Source organism: Gorilla gorilla, chromosome 17 (genome assembly GCF_029281585.2).
Source record: "Gorilla gorilla gorilla isolate KB3781 chromosome 17, NHGRI_mGorGor1-v2.1_pri, whole genome shotgun sequence".
NCBI lineage: Eukaryota > Metazoa > Chordata > Mammalia > Primates > Hominidae > Gorilla > Gorilla gorilla.
In genome coordinates this window covers 108492330-108516321 of record NC_073241.2, presented here as the reverse complement: position 1 = coordinate 108516321, position 23992 = coordinate 108492330, and the positions used below count along the sequence as shown (strand labels likewise).

The following is a 23992-nucleotide window of genomic DNA, read 5'->3' as shown; positions in this document are numbered from 1 at the left end:
GTGGTTTATACCTTTAACTGCTTTATTTTTTATATAGTTTCATACCAATGGTAATATGTTTACAAATGTCAAAATATACTGGAATCAAATTAAGCTCCCGCACAGTAGCTAACACACCACTATTACGGTCTTTAAAACACAGAAGAACATTCAAGTACTTAATTTTCCAACACTGTTCTTGTTTTTTCCACGGAAAATACCAGATGGAAACTGCCTTTTGTTTACTTTGTTTATAACTAAAGTAGCTGCTCAGAGTAAAGGCATACAATTTATCCAATGCTAAGATAAACAATCCAGAAAAACTGAGTTATCCCTATGACTTTTATGATTTGATAGAACAACCAAAATATCAACTTTAAAGAAAAAGCAAGTAGCCTCTATGGATTAGACTACTTTGTAATTGAATTTAGGATTGCACTGAAATGGGCAATTTCTGATTCATTCAAACAAATGGTGTTACAGTCTAACTCAGCTTAACACTGTTGAAGAAACAAAAAAAAGATATATATCCTCTAACACTGTTGAAGAAACAAAAAAGATAGACATCCTCATTCCTACTTCCCAGATACAGTTGACACGGTATATCCTTTACCTGCTGGGGGTCTAGAGGTTCCAGCGTTGGCACAGCCAACTGAGCATACAGTTGGCACTAAGAAGCCAAATACTGAATTCCCTATTTATCATTTTAAAACATGAAGCAATAAAATTTTTATCTACCATAAATTCAGAATTTTATTGTATCAGAGCAACTGACATGTTTCTAATCCCATATTTTATGGGTATTACCTTCCTAGCACCTAGCACAGAATAGGCAATGAACATTGTCCAATAAACAAAAGAACACTCATGAAATTCTTTTTCTAATATCCACAGGAATCAAGATGTCTTTCAACTGCAGTGCCCACAAGCATGATGCTATAATGAGTCACCTGCCTGTGGTTAACTCTGAGTCTCCTTTTATGAAGCATCAGGTACTTGCTCCTCCAGGGCCTCCTGCCTCTACGAAGTATTGGGTGCCTGCTCCTCTACGCCCTCCTGCCTCCAAGAAGCATCGGGTACCTGCTCCTCCAGGGCCTCCTGCCTGCTGTTACTCTAAGCTTCCTGCCTCTATCGCTCATCAGGTACCTGCTCCTCCACGTCCTACTGCCTCCATGATGCATCAGGTACCTGCTCCTCCACGTCCTACTGCCTCCATGATGCATCAGGTACCTGCTCCTCCAGGGCCTCCTGCCTGCTGTTACTCTAAGCCTTCCACCTGTATGAGGCATCAGGTACCTGCTTCTCCCGGTTCTCCTGCCTGAAGATGCCCATCGTGACTTCACCACCCCAGTAGAAATTCACACAATTGTATTCCCTTTAAACTCTTCCTAATGATTCACTTGATATGAAAGTTTAATTATTGATGCATGTCAATCTTTTAGTACTATATTTTCTCCTAATGTCAAAGTCCAAGAGAATAAGGGCATTAAAAAACATAAAAATTTTAGAAGGGTTTCTCAAATGTAAACAAAAGGTTCTATATCATTTCGTTTTAGAAATTTTAGCTGGTTTCCTGTTACTTTTCTATGACCATTTTTTCATATGAATGTTTCTGTCTCTAACACAATGTTATGTTGAAGAAAACACAGTATCTATGCATTTTTCTTTCAGTTCTGGAATGGCGATAATTGACTATAAACATTTTCCTAACATGGAGAAAATTATTCCAAAAGATAGTTTTTTACCAGTCTCATGAAGCACAGAATAAAGACTGGGAAGACTGAAAATAAATTATCTCTAAAATGTTCTATTTCACTTTCCTTCTCTTTAATGGTCTATAGTGTGAATAGATAAAATCTGCTTGGGGGAGGATGCAAAATGTTACCATTTCATGCTGTTCTCTCAACAGCATACCCTACTTAACAAACAGCAGAGGTTTGCTTTTTTGAAGGAGAGTATTTTGGCTGAAAACATGAACAATGATAAGTGTGCTATGGTTTGCAAAAGAAATTACAGCAGAAAATACACTCTCAAAATGACTAACTGGGAACGTGATGTTAAAGGACTATAAATACTGCTAATACTTCAAAACTGGCTACAATTTACAACTCCAAACTTCCAAGACAATACATACAGATTTTGAACAATAAGTGAAATTAGCGATATCAATCATTCACATAATGAAAAAGGTTATACAATCAGTAATTTAGGTTGTTCTCACATTATCTGAGGAAAGGGGAAGCAGACACCAGCACAGCGCCACATCTCCATCAGATTCTGCACAGGCATCAGCATGCATACTGGGTATACTGCCACAGGGACTCTGAATTAATTTTCTCTCATTCCCTATATATATATATGTATTTTAGGACAGGGTCTCACTCTGTCACCCAGGCTGCAGTGCAGTGGTACAATCACAGCTCAGGGCAGGCTCCACCTCAACCTGGCAGGCTCCAGCAATCCTCCCACCTCCGCCTCCCACGTAGCTGAGGCTACAGGCGTGCTCCAGCTGGAGCCACCCCACTAGGCTAATTAAAAAAAAATTTTTTTTTTTAATCAGAAATCAGGGGCTGGGCACAGTGACTCACGCCTGTAATCCCAGCACTTTGGGAGGCCGAGGTGGGTGGATCACTAGGTCAGGAGTTCAAGACCAATATGGTGAAACCCAGCCTCTACTAAAAATACAAAAATTAGCTGGGCTTGGTGGCACACACCTGTAGTCCCAACTGCTCGGGAGGCTGAGGCAGGATTAATTGCTTGAACCAGGAGGCAGAGGCTACAGTGAGCCGAGATCACGCCACTGCACTCCAGCCTGGGCAACACAGCAAGACTCCATCTCAAAAAATAAAGAAGTAAATTAGATCTCCTAATGTTGCCCAGGCTGGTCTCGAACTCCTGGGCTCAACTCCCACCTCAGCCTCCCAAAGTGCTAGGGTTACAAGCATGAGCCACCATGCCCAGCCAATTTGTTCTAATTCTTATTTAAGTATTTAAGCTGACACAAAAGATATTTTGTCTTATGTATATTACACTATAAAAAAGGAAGATAAGTGGATACCACTCCTTAACAATGCCCAGTTGATAAATTTGAATTTAATTGAATTCCATTTTCTCATTATAAACAAGTTATTTATCATGTCTTTATTCTCTTCCTTTTTGAAAAATACACAGAAAAATCAAGAACTATCATCAAAATAATTCATATTTCAGAATGGATATATCTAAAATGAGAAAAAAACTGTTAGAAAACATCAAAGGCAATGAAAGGCTATCTGTGTGAATGAACTTGAAGTAATTTACACAAAGTAAATGTATCTTCAATTAGCTTGAAAACCACAAGTTTCTCTCTTTGAGTGGCACAGCCTCCCACAAGTGGTCACCATCACCAGGCCATCAGCACACGTCTTGTGCCTCATGGGGTGAAGCCATTCCCGTTCCTAAATTCAGTTTGTGCTCAACACTTGGCACTTGCACCTGAGAGGCCAACCGACCATCCTAAAGCAGCCAGGGCAACAGCCAGCACCAGCTCCTAAAAGGGTGTGGGAGCCTCAGGCTCTAGAACCTCGATGGCAACTGAGCATTGAGGCCTGGAAATTCAGGGCCCCACCCAAGTCTATTCTGATGAAAACAACTGCACGACTACTTCTGCTCTGACCCCAACGTTCCCACCCCCACCCCTGCTCTGAACTGGATGGATCCCACCTCTGCCTCTGCTCTGACCCGGACAGTTCCCACCTCCGCCTCTGCTCTGACCCCGACAGTTCCCACCTCCACCTCTGCTCTGACCCCAACAGTTCCCACCTCCACCTCTGCTCTGACCCCGTCAGTTCCCACCTCCACCTCTGCTCTGACCCCGACAGTTCCCACCTCCACCTCTGCTCTGACCCCGACAGTTCCCACCTCCGCCTCTGCTCTGACCCTGACAGTTCCCACCTCCACCTCTGCTCTGACATAAACACATTTACTCACAAGATATTCAGAAATGTATCCTTTATTATCTGATATTTGGCAATTTCCAAGAAACCTTCATTATAATTTCTTAATGAAGTCCACTTGGTCAGACAGCATATTTTATGAGTTGCCTTTTTTTTCCTAAACTTTTTTCTGGCATACCTTAATAAATGTTCTGTGTGCACTGGGTAAGCTACCCATCCTGCTGCCTTAAGTCCCTGTATCTATCAATGCGGTCAACTTCATGACTAGTGTTCTTCAACACTATAGTGTTCTACTATATCCTTACTTATTTTCTCCCTACTCATTTGTTCAATTATTGAGAAGTGGGTATTAAAATCTCCAACTATCCTAATGGATTTGTCAGCTTCTCCTTGAAGTTCTAACAGTTTCTGCTTCAGGTACAATAGTGTACAACATAACAACATTTCAGTAGACGGTGGATGGCACAAACCACAGTAGCCCCATCAAAGTATAACAGAGATGAAGCATTCCTACCGCATGGTCATGCTGCAGCCATCAGAATGTCATAGCATTAGACATTACTCACGTGTTTGTGGTGACGCTGGTGAAAACAAAACTACTGGGCCGCCAGTCATGAAAGTCTAGTGCATACAATTATGTACAGTACATAACATTAAATAACAAACAACTATGTTACTAGTTTATGTGTTACTATACTTTTTATCACTGTTTGAGAGTGTACTCCTTCTACTTATAAAAAGACAAACTTAACTGTAAAACAGCCTCCGGCAGGTCCTTCCAGGGTTCTGCCAGAAAAACACATTGTTATCCTGGGACAAATCGCTGCCTGTTATTACACGTGGAGATCTTCCGGCAGGACAAAATGTGTAGGAGGAGACAGTGATACTGATGATCCGAGTAGGCCTAGGCTAAATGTGTGTGTGTGTGTGTCTGCATTTTTCTTTTTTTTTTTTTTTTTGAGATGTAGTCTTGTTCTGTCACCAGGCTGGAGTGCAGTGGCACAATCTCGGCTCACTGCAACCTCCACCCTCCTGGGTTCAAGTGATTCTCCTGCCTCAGCCTCCTGAATAGCTGGGACTACAGGCATGTGCCACCACGCCCAGCTAATTTTTGTATTTTTAGTAGAGATGAGGTTTCACCATATGGGCCAGGATGGTCTCCTCAATCTCTTGACCTCGTGATCCACCAGCCTCGGCCTCCCAAAGTGCTGGGATTATAGGCGTGAGCCACCACGCCCAGCTGTGTCTTTGTTTTTAACAAAAAAAAGTTTAAAAAGTAAAATTTTTAAAAACTAAAAAAGACTACAGACTAGGTATATAAAGAAAATATTTTTGTACAGGTGTACAATGTGTTTGTGTTTTAAGCTAAGTGTTATTAATAGAGTAAAAAGATTTTTTAAAAATTAAAGTTATAGGGCCGGGCACAAATTACTTCGCGTAATTTACTTTGTGTAAAGTTATAGGTATGTAAAAATGAGTTTACAGGCTCATGCCTGTAATCCCAGCACTTTAGGAGGCCAAGGCAGATGGATCACGAGGCCAGGAGTTCGAGACCAGCCTGACCAACACGGTGAAACCCCATCTCTACTAAAAATACAAAAAATTAGCCGGGCGTGGCAGTGCGTGACTCTAATCCCAGCTACTCAGGAGGCTGAGGCAGAAGAGCCACTTGAACCTGGGAGGCAGAGGTTGCAGTGAGCTGAGATTGCGCCACTGCACTCCATCCTGGGCAACAGAGTGAGACTCTGTCTCAAAAAAAAAAAAAATTAAAGTTATAGGAAGCTGAGATTAATTTACTATTTAAGAAAAACATTTTTAAATAGGTTGAGTGTAGCTTACATGTACAGTGTTTAAAAAGTTAACAGTAGTGTGCAGTCATGTCCAGGCCTTCACATTCACTCACCACTCACTCATTGACTCACCCAGACCAACTTCCAGTTCTGGAAACTCCATTTCTCGTTAGTACTCTATACAGGTGTATCATTTCTTAATCTTTTATACAGCATTTTTTACTGTACCTTTTCTATGGTTAGATACACAGATACTTATCATTGTGTTACAACTGCCCACATTATTAAACACAGTAACATGTTGTACAAGTTTGAAGTACAGGAGCAACAGGCTACACCATATAGCCTAGGTGTGTAGTAGGCTACACAATCTAGGTTTGTGTAAGTGCACTCCATCATGTTTGCACAATGACGAAATGGTCTAACTTACTTCTCAGAATGTAACTCTACTATTAAGCAACTCATGACCGTATTTTGCAGCTCTGTTATTAGTGCATAAATGTTTAGGGCTTACTTGTCTCCATAATAAACCCTTTTCTCATTATGTTCTGAAATGTACTTTGTGTGATATTACTATAAGTAACTCCAGCTTTGATTAGTGTTGGTACGGTATCTATTTTTTACTTTTTACCTGTGTTTTTAATGTGTTTTCTTATAGGCACCATATATTTGAATCTTGCTTTTTTATACAACTTGACACTCATGTCCATTTAATTGGGGATTTAAACTATCTAATTTTAAACTTACGTTTATGAGTTTAATTTCCAAATACCTGAGGATTTTAAAGATTTTTTATTTATTTCTAATTCCATATTGTAATTAGTGAATATATAATTGCAATTTTAAAAAAATATACTAAGACTTGTTTTATATTCAACTATAGTTGGGATTGTTCCATGAGATTTTGAAAAATGTGTATTATGTAGCTGTTGCATTTAATAATATCTGTCAATATGCTAAAGTGCCTTCCTAATGTTATTTTAATATTCCATAGTCTTAATAAACTACATGTCCTTATTCTATAGATTAGAAGGAAAAAATCCATTCTCGTAGATTTTATGTTGCCTATTAGTTCTATGAATTCGGGGGTACTATGTTTTTCTCCAGTCTGACAGTCTCTGCCTTTTAACTGCAGAGACGTTTAATTACTGAGTCAACCATCTTGCTCTTTGCTGCTCTTTGTTTTCTACTTGTCACATCTGGTATTGGGTTTCCTGCACCTGTCTTTTTTCAGGGGAAAGAAACCAGTTGATCCCACTTTAGCATCTAACTTCATCACCTCTATTGACCTCTTTCTTTTTTTAGTGGTTGCTCTGAGAATTATTATATGCAACCTTTACTTATCACAGTTTACTCTGAATCAATATTGTATCACTTAACACACAGTATTTTTTAAAAAACTTACCTCCTTTTATTACCTGGCCTCTGAAATCCCCACCCTAACAGAATGGTTTTAAGGTTCTATTTTTTAGTTATATGACCTTAACCTTTATATGTTCTTCCTTCCCTCTGCACTCTTTTTGTTCACTTTGTCATATACTTATTTAATTCATTAATTTTCATTTTTATTTTTATTGCTATATATATATAAAGATTATAAATTTTCCTATTTCTAAACATATCAAACAGATTCAGATTCTGATATGCAGTGTCTCCATTAACAATATTTTATAGAAATTCTCCAATTTCAGTTTATATTTCTCCTATGATACAAAAATTGATTAATATATAGTATTTACATTTACAGGCAGAAAGTCGTTTCATTCATTGATTTTGTTACTGCTTACCAATTTTATTGCATTGTGATCAGAGAATATTGTCTGTATGAGTTCTATGTTATAGAAATAAAAATTTCTTTACAAGCAAATGTATGTTCAACTTTTGGTGACACCCTATATATGCTCAAATAAAAATTACTGGGGAACAAAGTTCAATAAAAATTTAAAATGATATATTTTACTGCTCATGTTCTGAGCTCTCTCTTCTATGCCTCTCCTACCTTTCTGTCCACCTGACCCACTGGGAACTGCAGGTAGATGTTAAAGTTTCCTATGACAGACTTTATTCTCTTATAGCATCTTTCTTCACCTCATTCTAAATGCTTTCTCGATTCTATACTGGTATTCTTGTTAAGTACCAAGACTGCAACTCCTGCTTCCTTTTTATTTGTATTTGCTTGATATATCTTTCCTTAACCCTTTAGGCTTTCTGATCCAATTAATTTTCTGTGTGAAAGAGCCTGCATACTATGCATCTTTAGCCATATGAATTGATCAACTGTTGTCTAATTTTTAAAACCAAATTTATTTTTTGGTCAGGTGTGTATTTTCTAGTCACTACCATTTTGCCACTGTCCCAGTAGCCTGCCTTCATCCTACTCTCCTTGCTTTGACAGCTACTATTGAGCTCGTCAGCTTTCAATAAAGTCTCTGACTGCCTTTCCACCCACGTAGCAACCAATGAGCTCCTTCTGTTTTGTCCTCCTCTTCCTGCTTTTCAGCTGATTATTTGAGGAAGCATAGAAAATTCATATACACTGTACCATCTTCCACCCATCTTCCCTCCACTGTTTTATTCTTACGACTGTTAGATCTTCAGTGCTCACCATAAAACTTCCACCCAGGTCATCTATCAACTGGGCAGAGCTAATCCTCTGTAAGATTATTCACAAAAGGCTCATGTGTACAACACACCTGAATTCTGTATGCTTGAGACTGCTCTCCACAGAATTGGCACTTGCAGGACAGTTTTGAAGGAGCAAAACACTCCACTCACACATTCTTCCCCTGAGCCTCCTGGAAAGGCTGTGCTGCTCTTGTATGGCTCCGTATGCTGAGAACACTGACACCAACCTGGCCCCTTCCAACTGTGGGGAGCTGGTCATTTTCCCAGGGAGATCAAAGGATTTTTCCCTGTATATGTAAAATATGACAGCAGCTACACGTCTTGGAGTTTTCTCACGTGCATGCTGGGCCCTTTTAGTGTGTACCTTCAGACATCCTTGTATTTAATAACACATACTTGAGCTGTCAATGTTTCAAACCGTTTCATGATTTTGTTTCAAGACTCTCATGTTGGGTATTTCTTGCCAATCTTCCACATCCATCAACTTCTAGTCCTTTTCACCTCTTTGATCATCTCGTTTCCTTGACTCTCTTCTTTACAACCTCCCTATCTCTTACTGTGCATCCCCCACAGGCACGCTGTGATTTGGTCCTCCCTTCTCAGATGCTCACGTTCAGTGTTCTCCTGAGTTCAGTTAGCCTTCTCATTCACGTTGTCCTGTTTTATTCTTGAGCTTTTATTCTTACATTCTTGAGAAATTTATTCCATTTTGATTCTTGCGTTTTTAAATGTCTGATTTATGGTGTTCTTTCCTAAATACCATTGTTTGGTTAGTTACATTTAAATCAGGCTTGTTGCACTGTTACAGAATTACTTTGCATTGAGGTTTTTTCTTTCCTTGCTTTTGGAAATTTTTTATTAATTGAAAATTTGCTTCCCACTTACGTTTTCTTCTGTTAATAACTACATTGGCCCAGGCACGATGGCTCTCATGTCTATGATCCCGACCCTTTAGAAGGCTGAGGCAGGAGGACTGTGTGAGCCTATGAGTTTGAGGTTGCAATGAGCTATGATCACACCACTGCACTCTAGCCTGGGCGAGACAGCAAGATGAGTTTCTTCTTCTATCATAATAATAAGAGCTGTTTTTCTTGAATCTGTACAAATAGGAAATCCTATTCCAAGGATGGGAGGTGGAATTTGTTTCTTAGTCCAAGAGTCCCTTCTTCTACAGGCACAATGAAGTTCTATGTCTTCAATGAAAAGCATCCTTTTGGGATGGTGTGGGCTGACTCTTCTGATTGTTATTATAATGTTTCAGGAAGGTCAACTTTGTCTTTTTCTTCCTAACCAAGCCTCCTAGAGCCACCAACTCTTTACCAGTGCCCCTTGCCCCTATACATTCCCCCAACATCACTTCCAACCTGTACTTTCTCCACAAGTCCCTTCAATGGCCCAAAGCTTTACTTACCCAAGTCATTCACAGGATGCATTATTTTCTTCTGTGTGCAAAACCTGGATGATATCAGCATCCCAAGACAATCTCCTTCTGCTGCACCATCCTGGCTCTGGAGCTAACTGTGTTATTTTGGATATTTTCCCCACTTACAGTAAATTGAAGTTCACAGTATTTTCTGTCTCACATTTCTGCTAAACATGAGCTACAGATTAAACTCTCTACTCTCACAGTTAGCCTGTATGATTTTGGAAGGCTGTGTGGTATGTAACAAAGTTAAGTGGCCACCGTTATCCAAAGGGAATCAGAACTTATGAATGAATCTTTTTAAAACATCTGTATTTATCATTTCTCTTCTAAGCTAAAGATACTTCAATGGCTTCTTCCGGTCAAGCCACTGATACCTTTCTAGTCCAATATGCCCCAGCCCTTGTCACACCTGCAGACTGAGCCATACGCTCCCGTTTGAACCAGGTTTTTCAGCCAACCTGCACTTGCTCTCCGACTTCCTTGTACTTCCACACATTGTCTAGCGAACATTTCCGACTTTTCAAAGTCATGAGCAATATAAATTAGAGGAAAGAGCAAGAAAAGGAAAGGAAGAAAGCAAATAATATTTCAAATTCTTAATAGTGGTTACATAAATACCTTTTCATTTATCTTACCAAGGGTACCTTTTTGTAACATTTATTCTCATATGTTGTCTTTAATAAGAACATGTTGTTTTCATAGTAACTACTTTTGTTTAAAAAAAAAAAAAGATGTGAGTTTATTTCAGAATTCACTCCATGATATTTATCACCAGGTCATGCTTCCTCCTCTGTCCCTCCATGAACATCTTATGCATGCTTGTGTGCAGCACCTATGGAAATAGGCAGCTACAAAAGGCCCAGTGCCCCAAGGGACTTTAACGACCTCACAGGTGCCCGTGCTTCACATTCCCATAGTCTGCACACTGTCACATTATATAAGCTCTGTAAATGCTTTTTCAAGTGATGACAACTGCTTGCCAATCCCTGCAAGTGACCAAGAGTGAAATAAAGGTGAATTCACCAACAAAATTATTTTTAAAATAACTGCAGCAATTACAAATAACTTATAGTCATGTACTAAAATCCCTTTCTATAAAGCATTTATAATATCAGTTATAAGCTGTTAAAATAAAGAGTTATTGAGTCTCTCAAGCCCTGTTAGTCAGGGGCAAGGTGCTTCCAGCTTTAACAAAACTCTATAATAATATAAAGTGTGTGGCATGAAATATACATATGTGTATAAAGAAACATAACATGCATGTACAGACTCACATACATATAAAGACCCACCCAACTCAGACAGTAAAAAGCTAGACATGATGTGGATATGATAGTATACCAACTATTCAGTCAAAATGAAAATAAATTACTTCATTTAACTGATTCACAATATTTTAGGAGATAAAGATCTTATTAGTAAATATGCTAAAAAAATTCCAAAAACTGTACTAAATGTATCCCAAAGACATATTTAATATGGGTACACTTAAGAACTTCAAACATTATATAGGTTTTCCCTTCCTAGTTTGAAACTTCTGTTTGAATTTATTCTTGATTGAATTACTGTCTCAAAGGTTTGCTACTTTTAACTCACACAATAACTCTATTTGTATTGAACAACAGGTTTAACTTACCCTGGTAAATGTGCCTTCGAAACTGTGAATGTCCATTTGTGGTTTCTGAGCATAAACATAAGCACTGATAGAAAAAAGGTCCTGGAATACAGAACATTTGAATCGATTAGAATGTTATAGTTTAGTAAAATTACTTGGAAATTTCTCATTTGCTGATTAATATTGTTCATATATTATTTACCAAAAGCGATCATTGATTTTCTTAGATTTTTGTGTGCCAACACTATAAATTAGAATGTCAGATAAAGAAAGAAACCATTTTTAAGCTTGACAGGGTGTGCTCTTGAACAGCAGGTGTGAGTCAAAATCATGCAGGAGACACTCAAAACAGGCAGCCCCGGGGCCTGTCCAGGGGGCTCCAATGGTAGAGGTGGAGCCTGTTTAGGAATATCTTGAAGTCACCTGGGTATCAAAGTATTCATGGGGAATTAAGGAACCATCGCAATTCCTCATAAGTTTTATAAAACAGTTTAATAAATTCCTAGATCTGTTTACATGCTTTCATTCAAGCAGGCACTGATCACTATAAGCTAAGGGTGGCCTTCCTTACAGCCATGAAGACATGCTTGTCCCGTGTGTCTGAATCACATGCTCATGACACATACTTATACAATCACAAGGGAAAGCTTTCACGAAACACACATCATAGCTACTTTCATACCATTAATTTTAGAGCAGAAAAGACATAGGGTTTAGGTTGCTTCATTCATTGGCTACACATAAAGGTTAAATCAGAAAGTCTCCAGAGGCAAGGCTGAGCCTGGTCTCCACTGGACGCCACCCCAGTGCCTCTTCTCGCTGCTGACTCTGCTGTATGCTTTTGCTGTCATAAATCACAGCCAGGAGGAGGATCATATGCTGAGTCCTGGGAGTCCTCCTAATAAACCATCTAATTTCGGGTGGTCTTGTGACCCGCCCCCCAACCCATGACCCGTTAACACACAGAGTTTGCCATTTCTATAATTTTGATTTCCATTCTGTACATGTGAGTGTATAAAGTTCTGTCATGGCTGCTAAAACTCAAACAGAAACCTCACAGCCTCCCAGACATGAAGAAGCAGAGGTGAGAGATTAGGGTGACCACAGCAGCTGCAAAGTGAGAAAGAAATGGAAGCTCAGAAAGGAGAGTGCCTCAGAAGGGACCGAATCTGTGTATGATCTCATTCTGACACCTAACCTATCTACACTATATCCACTAAACGAATGGAACCGAGAACACCACAGCAGCTCCCTAATGCCAGAAAGGTAGAGTCTACAGTTTGACTTCAGTCAAGTTAGCTACCAGTTAAAACAGAACCAAACAAAAAACCAGTACTCTTCAGGAGAACCTAACAGAATCCTGAATCCTGCCTCTCTACAATGAATCATTTAAAAAAATGAAGAGATGATCCAAATTTCTAAACATATGAAGAAACAAAAACACAAGGTCCATACTCAAGAAAGAACATGATCAGTGAAGACTGGCCCTGAGATGATCAAACTTCAGCATTAAGAAATGAGAATTTCAAAGCAGCTTTAGCACATCTTAAAGAAAAACATGCTCCTAACGAGTAAGCAAGTAGGAAATCACAACAAAGAAAAAGTGTATTTAAGAACAGAGAAGCACATGGAAATTCCAAAATTGAAAAAATGCAATGTCTGCAATAAATTCTTTAGATGGGATTAACAGATTACAGACGATGGTGAATCTGAACACGGGTCAAGAGATAATGATTCAAAAAGACATAGGAAAAAATTATTTTGAACATGAATACAGTCATAGAACCATGAAGGGAATATCGCAGAGTCTAACATGCATGTAACTGGGGTTCAGAATGAGTGGACAGAGAGAGGATGAAAAAACAAAAACTACTTGAAGAAATAACGACTAAAAATATGCCAAATTTACTGTCAGCCAGAAATGTACAGATTCAGGATGCCCAGAAAACCCCTAAACACATAAATAAAATTTAAAAATATCAAAATCAAATTGCTAAAAACCAAAAATAAAAAAAATCTCAAAAATACCTAAAGAAAAATAACACATTATACACAAGAGAAGAACTATCAAAATACCACTGATTTCTCATTATAAATAATGGAGTCAGAAGACAATGGAACAAAACATTTAAGGTGAGGGGTGGAGGGTGTGGAGTGCAGACTTGTCAAGCCAGAATTCAATATCCAGCAAAAATATTCTTTAAGAATACAGGTGAAATAAAGACACTGTCAGATAAATAAAATGAGAACTCCATTCCAGCAGACATCCACTAGAGGAATATCAGCAGAGGTCCTTTAGGCTTTAAGGGAAACAATATCAGGCAGAAACTCGTATCTTCAAGAAGGAATGGTAAGGAACAAAAGTAGTAAATATCTAAGTAAATATTTTAAAAAAACCCAAATCCTATTTTTAATCTTAATTCCTTTAAAATATAAATAAAATGGGCCAGGCACGGTGGCTCATGCCTGTAATCCCAGCACTTTGGGAGGCCGTGGCAGGTGGATCACATGAGGCCAGGAGTTTGAGAGCAGCCTGGCCCTCATGGAGAAACTCCGTCTCTACTAAAAATACAAAAATTAACCACACAAGCTGCTGCACGTCTGTAGTCCCAGCTACTCACGAGCCTAAAGCAGGAGAAAACTGGTTGAACCCGGGAGGCAGAGGTTGCAGTGAGCCGAGATCAGACCACTGCACTCCAGCCTGGGTGACAGAGCAAAACTCTGTGCCAAAAATATATGTATGTGCGTGTGTGTGTATATATAAATAAAAAGGTCTGGAACAGTTTATGATATGTGTAGATATACTACATATTAAAAAGTACACTGAGCTCCTGAACAACATGGGTTGGAACTGTGCAGGTCCACTTATACATGAATTTTCTTCAATAAACCTGTTAGAAAACTTTTGGAGATTTGTTGATAATTTGAAAAACCTTGAAGACACACCACATAGCCTAGAATTTTTTTTTTAATGTTTAAAGTTAGGTATAACATGACAACATAAAATGTATGTAGACATAGTCTATTATATCACTTACTACTATAAAATATACACAAATCTATCACAAAAAGTTAAAATAAAACCTAAACACACAGGTCATGACACCATCTGCAGCCGAGTGACTTGCAAATGATCCTGAAGATGCAGTATCAAACCCTAACTGCACAGAACTAAGTGCAGTACACACTGTGCTCCCGGAATCGTGTCGCAGCCCCTCCTGCTGCTGCTGCAGGGAGTGCGTGCAAGGGTCTGCTGGAAATGCGGTGCGGCACCACTGACCTCTGTGTGAGCCGTCTCCGTTCCAGGACCTGTGCATCTGTGTGAGCCGTCTCCGCTCCAGGACCCTGTGCCTCTGTGTGAGCCGTCTCCGCTCCAGGACCCTGTGCCTCTGTGTGAGCCGTCTCCGCTCCAGGACCCTGTGCCTCTGTGTGAGCCGTCTCCGCTCCAGGACCCTGTGCCTCTGTGTGAGCCGTCTCCGCTCCAGGACCCTGTGCCTCTGTGTGAGCCGTCTCCGCTCCAGGACCCTGTGCCTCTGTGTGAGCCGTCTCCGCTCCAGGACCCTGTGCCTCTGTGTGAGCCGTCTCCGCTCCAGGACCCTGTGCCTCTGTGTGAGCCGTCTCCGCTCCAGGACCCTGTGCCTCTGTGTGAGCCGTCTCCGCTCCAGGACCCTGTGCATCACAGTACCGAGTGCTCGCTCATGGTGCTCACATATTTTCCATCGTGTTTAGCGTAATACCATGGCGTGAACCTTGAATAATACCACGGGACCAATAAGAAGTGCTTCTAGTGATGCTGGAAATGTTCTCAAAAAGTAGACAAAAGTCATCACACTACAAGAAAAAACTGAGCTGCTCAGTATGTGTGGTGGATTAAAGTCTGCAGCTGTGGCTGCCCACCATTTCAGACAGACAGTTCACCTTGTAAACAGGTGATGTCAACTTGTGCTATCAAAAAATACAGTACTGTACTATATAAGTGTATTTTCTCTTCTGTATGATTTTCTTAATAATTTCTTTTCTCTAGCTTACCTTATTGTAAGGACACAGTATATAATACATATGACATCCAAAATATGTGTTAATCAACTGTTTAGGTTATCGGCAAGGTTTCCAGTGAACAGTAGGCTATTAACAGTTAAATTTGGGGGGAGTTAAAAGTTTACATATAAATGTTTGACTGCGTGGGGGATTGATACACTTGACCCCTGTGTTGCTCAAGGGGACTGTATAGTATAAAGGGTGGGTGGGGGAAACAGGTCTATTCAAGGACAAAATTATCTTTTTTTTTTTTTTTTTGATGGAGTCTCGCTCTGTCACCCAGGCTGGAGTGCAGCGGCAAGATCTCGGCTCACTGCAACCTCCGCCTCCCAGGTTCAAGCGATTCTCTGGCCTCAGTCTCCTCAATAGCTGGGATTACAGGTGCACACCACCACGCCCGGATGATTTTTATATTTTTATTAGAGATGGGGTTTCACCATGTTGGTCAGGCTGGTCTCGAATTCCTGACCTTGTGATCCACCTGCCTCAGCCTCCCAAAGTGCTGGGATTACAGGCGTGATCCACCGTGCCTGGCCTCAAGGACAAAATTCTAGTATTTTATGTGAAATGGTACAATTTTTACTTTTCACAATACACTTTTAGTTAAAGGCATACTGCAAACTCTAGTTAAAGGCATACTGTAACTAGTTAAAAAACTCTAGTTAAAGGCATATTTTAGTTAACAGAATATTGCAAACTAAAAAAAAAAAATGCTAAAAAGCCAAGAGATAAAATAGCATTCTAAAAATATTCAATTACAGTAAAATTGAAGAAAGATCTAAAGGAAGACTTGAGAAGCCAAGGTACACTTGAAGGCCTTAAGAGATAACAGAAAGAAACCAACAGAGAAAGATTAGAAAAAGAGAGAAGAAACTACTCATCTACCAAGGTCTCTAAAAAGCACAATTTGATAAGCTCAGTTGAAAACTATAAAATAATTATTCTTAGAAGGATTCTTTATTGTAATTATAGCAAAATGGGAGAATAGAGGTAATGTTCTTTATTTATTAATGGGATATTGAAGGAATTTCCGTTTGATAGAATGCTTTTTCCATGTAAGGTAAGACAAACTGGTCTTACCGGTGAAGAAAAAGACAGGTGGATCAGAAATCAAAGGAGAGTGGAAAAGTCTGAAAGCACTGTCATCAGTAAGAGGAACCACAGTTGATTATAACTTCTAACAAGGATTACAGGGAGCACTGAGGGCCGAGCTAAAACTGGTAACCATCAATTTGTATTTCCCAACCTTGGCCTGTATTCTGAGGGATGTAGAACAATTCATTTTCCACTCTTATTTACTTTTTTAAAATTTCAGCAACCATGTATATTTCTAAGAGCTCTTATTTTCCACATGATCCTTTTTCATAGCTTGTTTTATTTAGGTTGTTAGTAACATCCTCTCATATTTCTTCAAGTACATTAGACATCTGAATTTATTCTCTTCTGTTCCTGGAACACCTACTTCCTCTGGGCTGGGCTTTTACATTTGCACCGGGCTTTCTCTTTCTTGTTGATTCTACACACGCGTTCCAATAATCCCTTCAGAAAAGGGGCAGCACAGCTAAAGGGCGTCCTCATGTTTTCTACATAGGACTCTTGCCTGCCAGATCTCTTCTTAAAGGGACTGGAGAGTTGTAAGTCATGCTCAATTACTTAAAAAAAAAATCTTTAACAGAGGAGATTCGATCACCTAAAATTGATATGGCATATTTCATTTCTAGAAGACATATTTACTATTTTTCTGTTGACATTTCATTCATTTTTCTATTTTAATCTATGTGAGTCATTAACATACAAATTTGTAAATTGCTCTGAGTTCCTTGAAGAATGCATGTGAAATAACTGATGCTAATAAAACAGGGAATTATAACAGCAATGCTAAAGGGAGCATCCTGTTCTCAGGGCAGCACAGTCCTCTGAGAACTGCTGGAATGGTTTTGTGTACTCCATTCAGCAGCAGCACAGGGGGAATCAGATACTCAACGGGAAACAAAATGAAGAAATGGCTTGGCAGAGACCACCTTCCATCTTTTTTCCCATTTCCTTTGAAAAATAGAACTTCGGAGCTGTAGATGTGTAGGTGGTTCTCACTTAAAGAATGCATTTCTCAGCATTCTTTGCAGCTGGTTAGGACCAGGTAACTGATTCTGGCCAGCAGAGCATGCGAAAGGACATGTGCCCCTTTGAGTCCAAGTACTCACCAGGCCTTTCCTTCCGAACCTCCCCTGTGGGACACAGTGTGGAGGTGGGGCAGTCACTGGAACCCACCCTGCAAAACCATGTATCAGAGATGACAAAGTTGCCCTATCACCCTTTGACCACCCACCTGGGCTACTGTGAGGGTGAAAATCTGTTTTGATTTAAGGTGTGTCAGTCACGTTTCAGTGCAGGAAACAGAAGCCACCCTAGACAGTGTAGCAGAAAGTGATTTCATACACAGAACAAGATGCTTCCCAAATCAGTGAAAGGATGAAGTTCAGGACTGAAGCTCCAAAGCTACTCTCAGAATGTTACCAAAATATCCATCCAAGGAAAGCACTATGGCAAGGATCACATCTGAGACACGTGGTTTGGAGACCACCATGCACATAGTGCACTCCCACCCAAGCCCTAAAGCTGGAGAGCGGGAGCAGGAACTCAGACCCATGAGGACACCTGTCAGCAGAGAACATACAGGCAAAAAGATACCTCCTCCTCACTCCTGCCTTACAAGCTCTGTGGAAGTACACTCAATGTGAAGGTGAATTCACACACCTTTCAAGAAACTGTGAAAAATACATGCAGGCTAGTTTCCAAATTTCTAAAGAGCAGAGGCTGCAGGAAGGGTGGACTAAAGGTTGAACATACTAGTTTACCACAGTGCAACTGTTACAGTAGCTTAGACTATGTACTAACTATTAATAGCAAAAATTTATTTAAATGAAGCTAGTTTACACGAAAAGAAATATTCTCTAGTAACTTGAGAATTATGAAACTTCTACTAGAATGTTTAATAAGCAGTCAAGTGATTCCAGGAATAAGGCAAGTCTGAGAATCACTCATCATTTAAATATGACACTGTCACAGTAATTTTCAAAACATGAAACTTTCATACCTCAAACTACCTTTTGATACATGAAAATAAAAAACAGGCTGGCAAGCTCATTTCTACACACACATCAGCATTTAGAGTAATGCATTTCATCTAGTATAGTAGACATCAAATGACTGAATAAATGGCACAATAATGAGAATGTCATTCGAAGCTTTTCACGATAATTTAAAAATCATTCTGAAGTTTTCAATAATGGAGGAAAGCCTCTGCTGTGAGGTCAAGGGCAACATTTGTTCGCATTACTTAAAGGTCATTAAAATACATCCTTAATCATAACATGTGGTTCATTACAAATAAAATTGCCTTTCGTTCAATAAAACTAATTAAATGTAAATGGTATTGTTTACTGCTATATGGACCTTTTGAAATAAATCAGCATGTCATGATTTATTGAAAATCACTGTGGCCTTGTGGTTGTTAATAAATCTGTTTGATCACAAAAGCCAGAAACATATTTCCCAAATGTCTACAATGCCTGAAAACTGTGCCTCCAGACAGCTATGAAGCCACAAGAAACTGCACCTGCCATTACAGGCTCTGCAGCACAGTTATCATTACATGACTCTGAAATTTTAATTCTCTGATCATATTAAGTCTCTGAGAATATAACAGAATGGACAAAGGTTATTCTTGGCTGTGTCCTCAGCTCTTCCAGACGAGTTCTTAGGTCTCTAAGTTTACTCAGCCTGGCTCTCACCATGGACACAGTCTGATGTGACACAACTATGATACAACAAACAGCTCACAACACAGAAGACCCTCAGATCTACACCACGAGAGACATGAATGTCAGAATGAGGGATGATTACGGACATAAGCTATTACATGAAAAACTCAATTGCCTTGCCCATATCCATAATGAAATCAGAGCTTTCTTCTCTATAGAAAAAAGATCTATACCTAATATGCCAAGTTACGTGAAGCTAAAATATAAAATTGATTAATGAATCAGATATTCAGTTGAACTTCCTTTTTTCCTAGGATACACTGCTTTTTGGTGGTGTGGTCACAGCAAAAATTAAAATGTTTTCATTTGGCCGGGCGCGGTGGCTCACGCCTGTAATCCCAGCACTTTGGGAGGCCGAGGCGGGCAGATCACGAGGTCAGGAGATCGAGACCATCCTGGCTAACACGGTGAAACCCCGTCTCTACTAAAAATACAAAAAATTAGCCAGGCGTGGTAGTGGGCGCCTGTAGTCCCAGCTACTCGGGAGGCTGAGGCAGGAGAATGGCGTGAACCCGGGAGGTGGAGCTTGCAGTGAGCCGAGATCGCGCCACTGCACTCCAGCCTGGGCGACAAAGCAAGACTCCTTCTCAAAAAAAAAAAAAAAGTTTTCATTTACCATATAGTTATGTCACTAAAATCCTTAATCAGACTCTGTATCAAAGTGTACTGGCCACGAAAATTTTAAAGTTGCATTGTATGAATTGTTTATTTTAATTCTGTAAATATTTTTGAATTTATATGTGTATATATCTGTCACTAATAAAAATAAAGAAAGTATCCTTATAATATTGAAGATAATAAAATGTCATTTCCTATAATCATGGCAAAGAGCATTACTCAAAGTTATAGATAACAGTATGAAAAATTGTAACTACTTCATAAGGTGTGATTTCCATGCAATAACTGCACATTTAAAGTGTACCATTTTGTTTTGATATATGTGTATGCCTGTGACCACCACCACCTCAAGATACTGAACATTTTCATTACTCACAAAAGTATCCCCGTGCCCCCATGCAGCCCGCCTATCCCTGCACTGCTAACCTCTATCACCTGCTGATCGCTTGTACAGAATTGTATGTTAATGGAAACATGTACCAACATCCTTGCTTGGCTGGATTTTTTGGGTTTTTTTTCAGACAAATTTTTTCTAATATAGTGTTTTGATTCTGTACTTTCTTTTCTACTACACTTAGCAAAATTAAATCTGTTAGAAAATTATCATTTAGTGTGACTTGCTCCCAAGCTGCTTACTGCCAGGGACCCTAGAATTCTTGGAAGGTTCTTCAGGAGGAGGATGCAGAGGGTAGGGCTTTTGTCCAAGTGTTACAGCCAACCAAAATCCCCTCCAGTCATTTAAGGACTCATATTATCCCTTTAGTTCTGCAGAGATTACTTGAGTATGTACACAAGAAAAAGAAGGACACAAGGAGGAAATATGTAACCATGAAACTAGCCCAGCAATCAGTTCCAATTACATTAGAAAGTCAATAGGCTGCAAGAATGTCTCTATGATAAAACTTACCTTAATAAATAGTATGAGAATAATAAGCTAGATGTCAAGTAATAAGATAATAGAACAGACTTATTTCACAACATAAAAAAAAAACAAAAGCAAGTCGAAAACCCTGGGAAGCAGAGCGAGGATGAAAAAGGGCTGAGGAGGGAAATGATGACACAGAAGATGCAGGCTGGAGTGACGCACGACTCTGCTCAGCTCATAACATGAAATTTAAAACAAAAACAAACAAAAAAAACCCTACTTAACCTTAACTCTCAAACAATTCTTTAGCCACACATACTAAGTGAAAGATTCAACTTCCCTCTGCTAGGTCTTTGTGCATCAGCTGGAACTGTAGGAACTATTTTAATAATTATAATAGTGTAAATGCAAATTACTTGGCTCTCACTTTTCGATTCCACCTACTGACAAACATTTAAAAGTGGTTAAAATGATAAATGAATATTGGTGGGCAAACAGCCTCCTGGTACAAGACAAAGCCTATAAATGCATAAAGAAAAACATATAAACAATAAAAGAAAACATATAAATATTTACCTAAATAAAATTTGAAATATTTACATAGCAAAGATATTATAAGGCCAGAAGTTAAGAAACAGATTGGAGAATATATTTGCAATGTGTACTGGGTAAAGTTATGGAGAAACAGATAAGCTGATACCCTGATGTTGAGAAATTAGAATTGTATAAACATTTGGGGACAATATTAAATTTGTGCAAAAATAAAAATCTAACAAAAAAGTTCTTCAGTGAATGGTACTGGTGCAACTTACTGTTTTTCTTTTTTTTTTTTTTAACTTTAAACTAAAAAAAAAATACTCCCCCCAAAAATGGTAGGTAATCAGATTTTGTATGGAAAGCAGGAATTATTTTAAAACTAATTATTTAAAATATAACCATGAGTAGAAATAGTCAAAGCATAAAACCAAAAAGCAGAAATCATTTAAAAAATATTGGTAGGTCACATTATATAAATACACTGAACTTTTATATGGGCAACAGAAACTATAAACGAAGTATTTAGAAAAATTGGAAAATAAAAAATTCTTAACAAACTTTAGCAGATAATATGAACAGACTTAGAAAATAAAAATATGAGAAATACATTTTCTTAGGTAAGAATTATCTTCAATCTCACACATTAAAAAACTAAAGAAATGTAAATTTAAATGGGATACCATTGTTACAGTTATCAGATCGGAAAACAGTGAAAGATTAATTGATTAATTAATACACAGTAGATAAGTTGCGTAGTCTTCTGAAAAGCATTTTGGCCAAATAATCAAAATTCTTGAAATATGCTTATTTTTTTAATCTAGAATTTCAAAATGATAACTTTTAAATTTACCAATATCAGGTCAGCTACGGAAGCTATAATTTGTCAGAAACTATGCAGCTAATAAAACACTTGCAAGGATACACAATTCCTAACATGAAAGGATGACCCATAGCATATTGTTGAATAAATATTCTACTAGAAAAAACAGTAACATACGGCATTATCCAACCATGCAAGAATGTGGCTAGGGGAAGGTACTGTCAGAAAGGATTTATACCAAAATGCTCTGATAGCCAATGCAGACTGGCAGGTTTTTTTCTATTTTGTGATTTGTGTATTATTTTCAATGCACACATTACTATTAGAATCAGGACTCAAAATTGACGTCCACCTCTTTTTTAAAGGAATGCCCCCGAAGAGAGGGCAGGAACATCTAAAGGTGGCAGAAAGGCCGGCATCCAGGCTCTGCAGGGCAGTCACAGGCCTCCCAGCAGGTAGATCCCTACCAACAAGCAAATTCTCAATAAACAAATAACTGTTTGTTTTAGTTTAATTATAATTTGAAATGTCATGCAGTTTGTTTCATCCACAAGGAACTTAATATTTTTCATTAGAAATTAATCAAGGGCTTCTACAAGTCATGTTGTGGTAACTAATATGAGACTTGTTCTCCCATGAAAACAACTGGAAAATGGACAATACTTATAAAGTATCTATATTCACACACTAGATACAGTGCCCCAGGCAGAGGAGAAACAAAGCCATGTGCCCCACATAAGCCCAGGTAAAGAGATTTACCACTTTAGACAGCAGAACCCAGGCAGAGGGAGGCAGCTGTTCTGAATTTAGGAGACTGAGACCAGAATTCAAGGAAACTGGCAGCTAGCATTTGCAAAATACTGAAAAGGGGCAAGGAAGAAAAAGAATTGCAGAAATATGCAAAGTGTTCCACCTGAGTGTTACTGAAAGTGAGTACACACAGCATACAGGGTAAGAGTATGTCCGGCCGAAGAAGAACCACAGAGCTCCAGCCCCAACCACCCGCAGAGACCACAGAGTTGGAGAGTTGAGTTTTGACTAGCCAGAGTTCAGAGGCACCTGTGAACCAGCAAGCATTTCAGTAGATATCAGCAGGATCCCAGCAGGATCATGCTCTAGCAACAGGATTAATTAGCATTCCAATAAAGGAGCCTGTAGGCCTGTAACAAAGTTTAAGGACAAGCCTTGAAGACATCAAGTTGACCCACAAGTTGTTTAACTAATTTAATAAAGATCGAGATGCTTTAAAGATAGAAATGAAAATCTCAGACATTAAATGTAACACTTATATACTCAGCATACAATAAAAAATTACCAGACATGGAAAGAAGCAGGAAAGTATGGTCCTATAACGAGGGCCAAAAAGTTTAAATAGAAACATACCCAAAAGTGACAGAGATAAAGGAGTTTTAACATACATGGAATTAAGCATTACAAACCGTTGAAATAGTCCAATGAAGCCATATACACATTAGGAAAGAATAGAAAAGGTATTTAAACAACAAAAATGAGAGAAACGTATGGAACATCCAGAGATTACAACACTCAGAATAACAAAATTCATTGGGTGGGCTTAACAGAAGACTAGATACTGAAAAAGATAAATGTTAGTGAATTTAATGACAGAGCAACAGATCCTATCAAAATTAAGTTACAGAAGGAAAAAAAAGGCTGAGAAAAAGAAGAGTAAGAGAGCATCAATGGCATGTGGGAATCTAACCACTTGATATTCCCATGTCATTGAAGTTCTCTTTTTTAATATGAGTAGTTAGACTAATTTACTTGATATTAGTAGTTAGACTAATTCTGTTGGTCATGTCTCAGAGGGGTTTGGACAGAAGGAAAGATAAGAAAAATAAAGGCTGAAAATCTTGAAACTGGATAAAAACCATGAAGCTCCAGATACAAGAAGCCCAACAAACC

At 38.8% G+C, this 23992-nt stretch overlaps 1 protein-coding gene across 13 annotated transcripts in view; it reads right to left on the bottom strand.

Moving 5' to 3' along the window:
- Positions 1–23992, bottom strand: part of ATP9B (ATPase phospholipid transporting 9B (putative)) — a 308184-nt gene that overhangs the window by 176124 nt on the left and 108068 nt on the right. For all 13 annotated transcript variants that reach the window (XM_031003705.3, XM_031003706.3, XM_063699327.1 and 10 more), the window contains one exon: positions 11392–11472. In XM_031003705.3, the coding sequence (XP_030859565.1) occupies positions 11392–11472 (81 nt within the window). The remainder of the gene's footprint in view (positions 1–11391; positions 11473–23992) is intronic.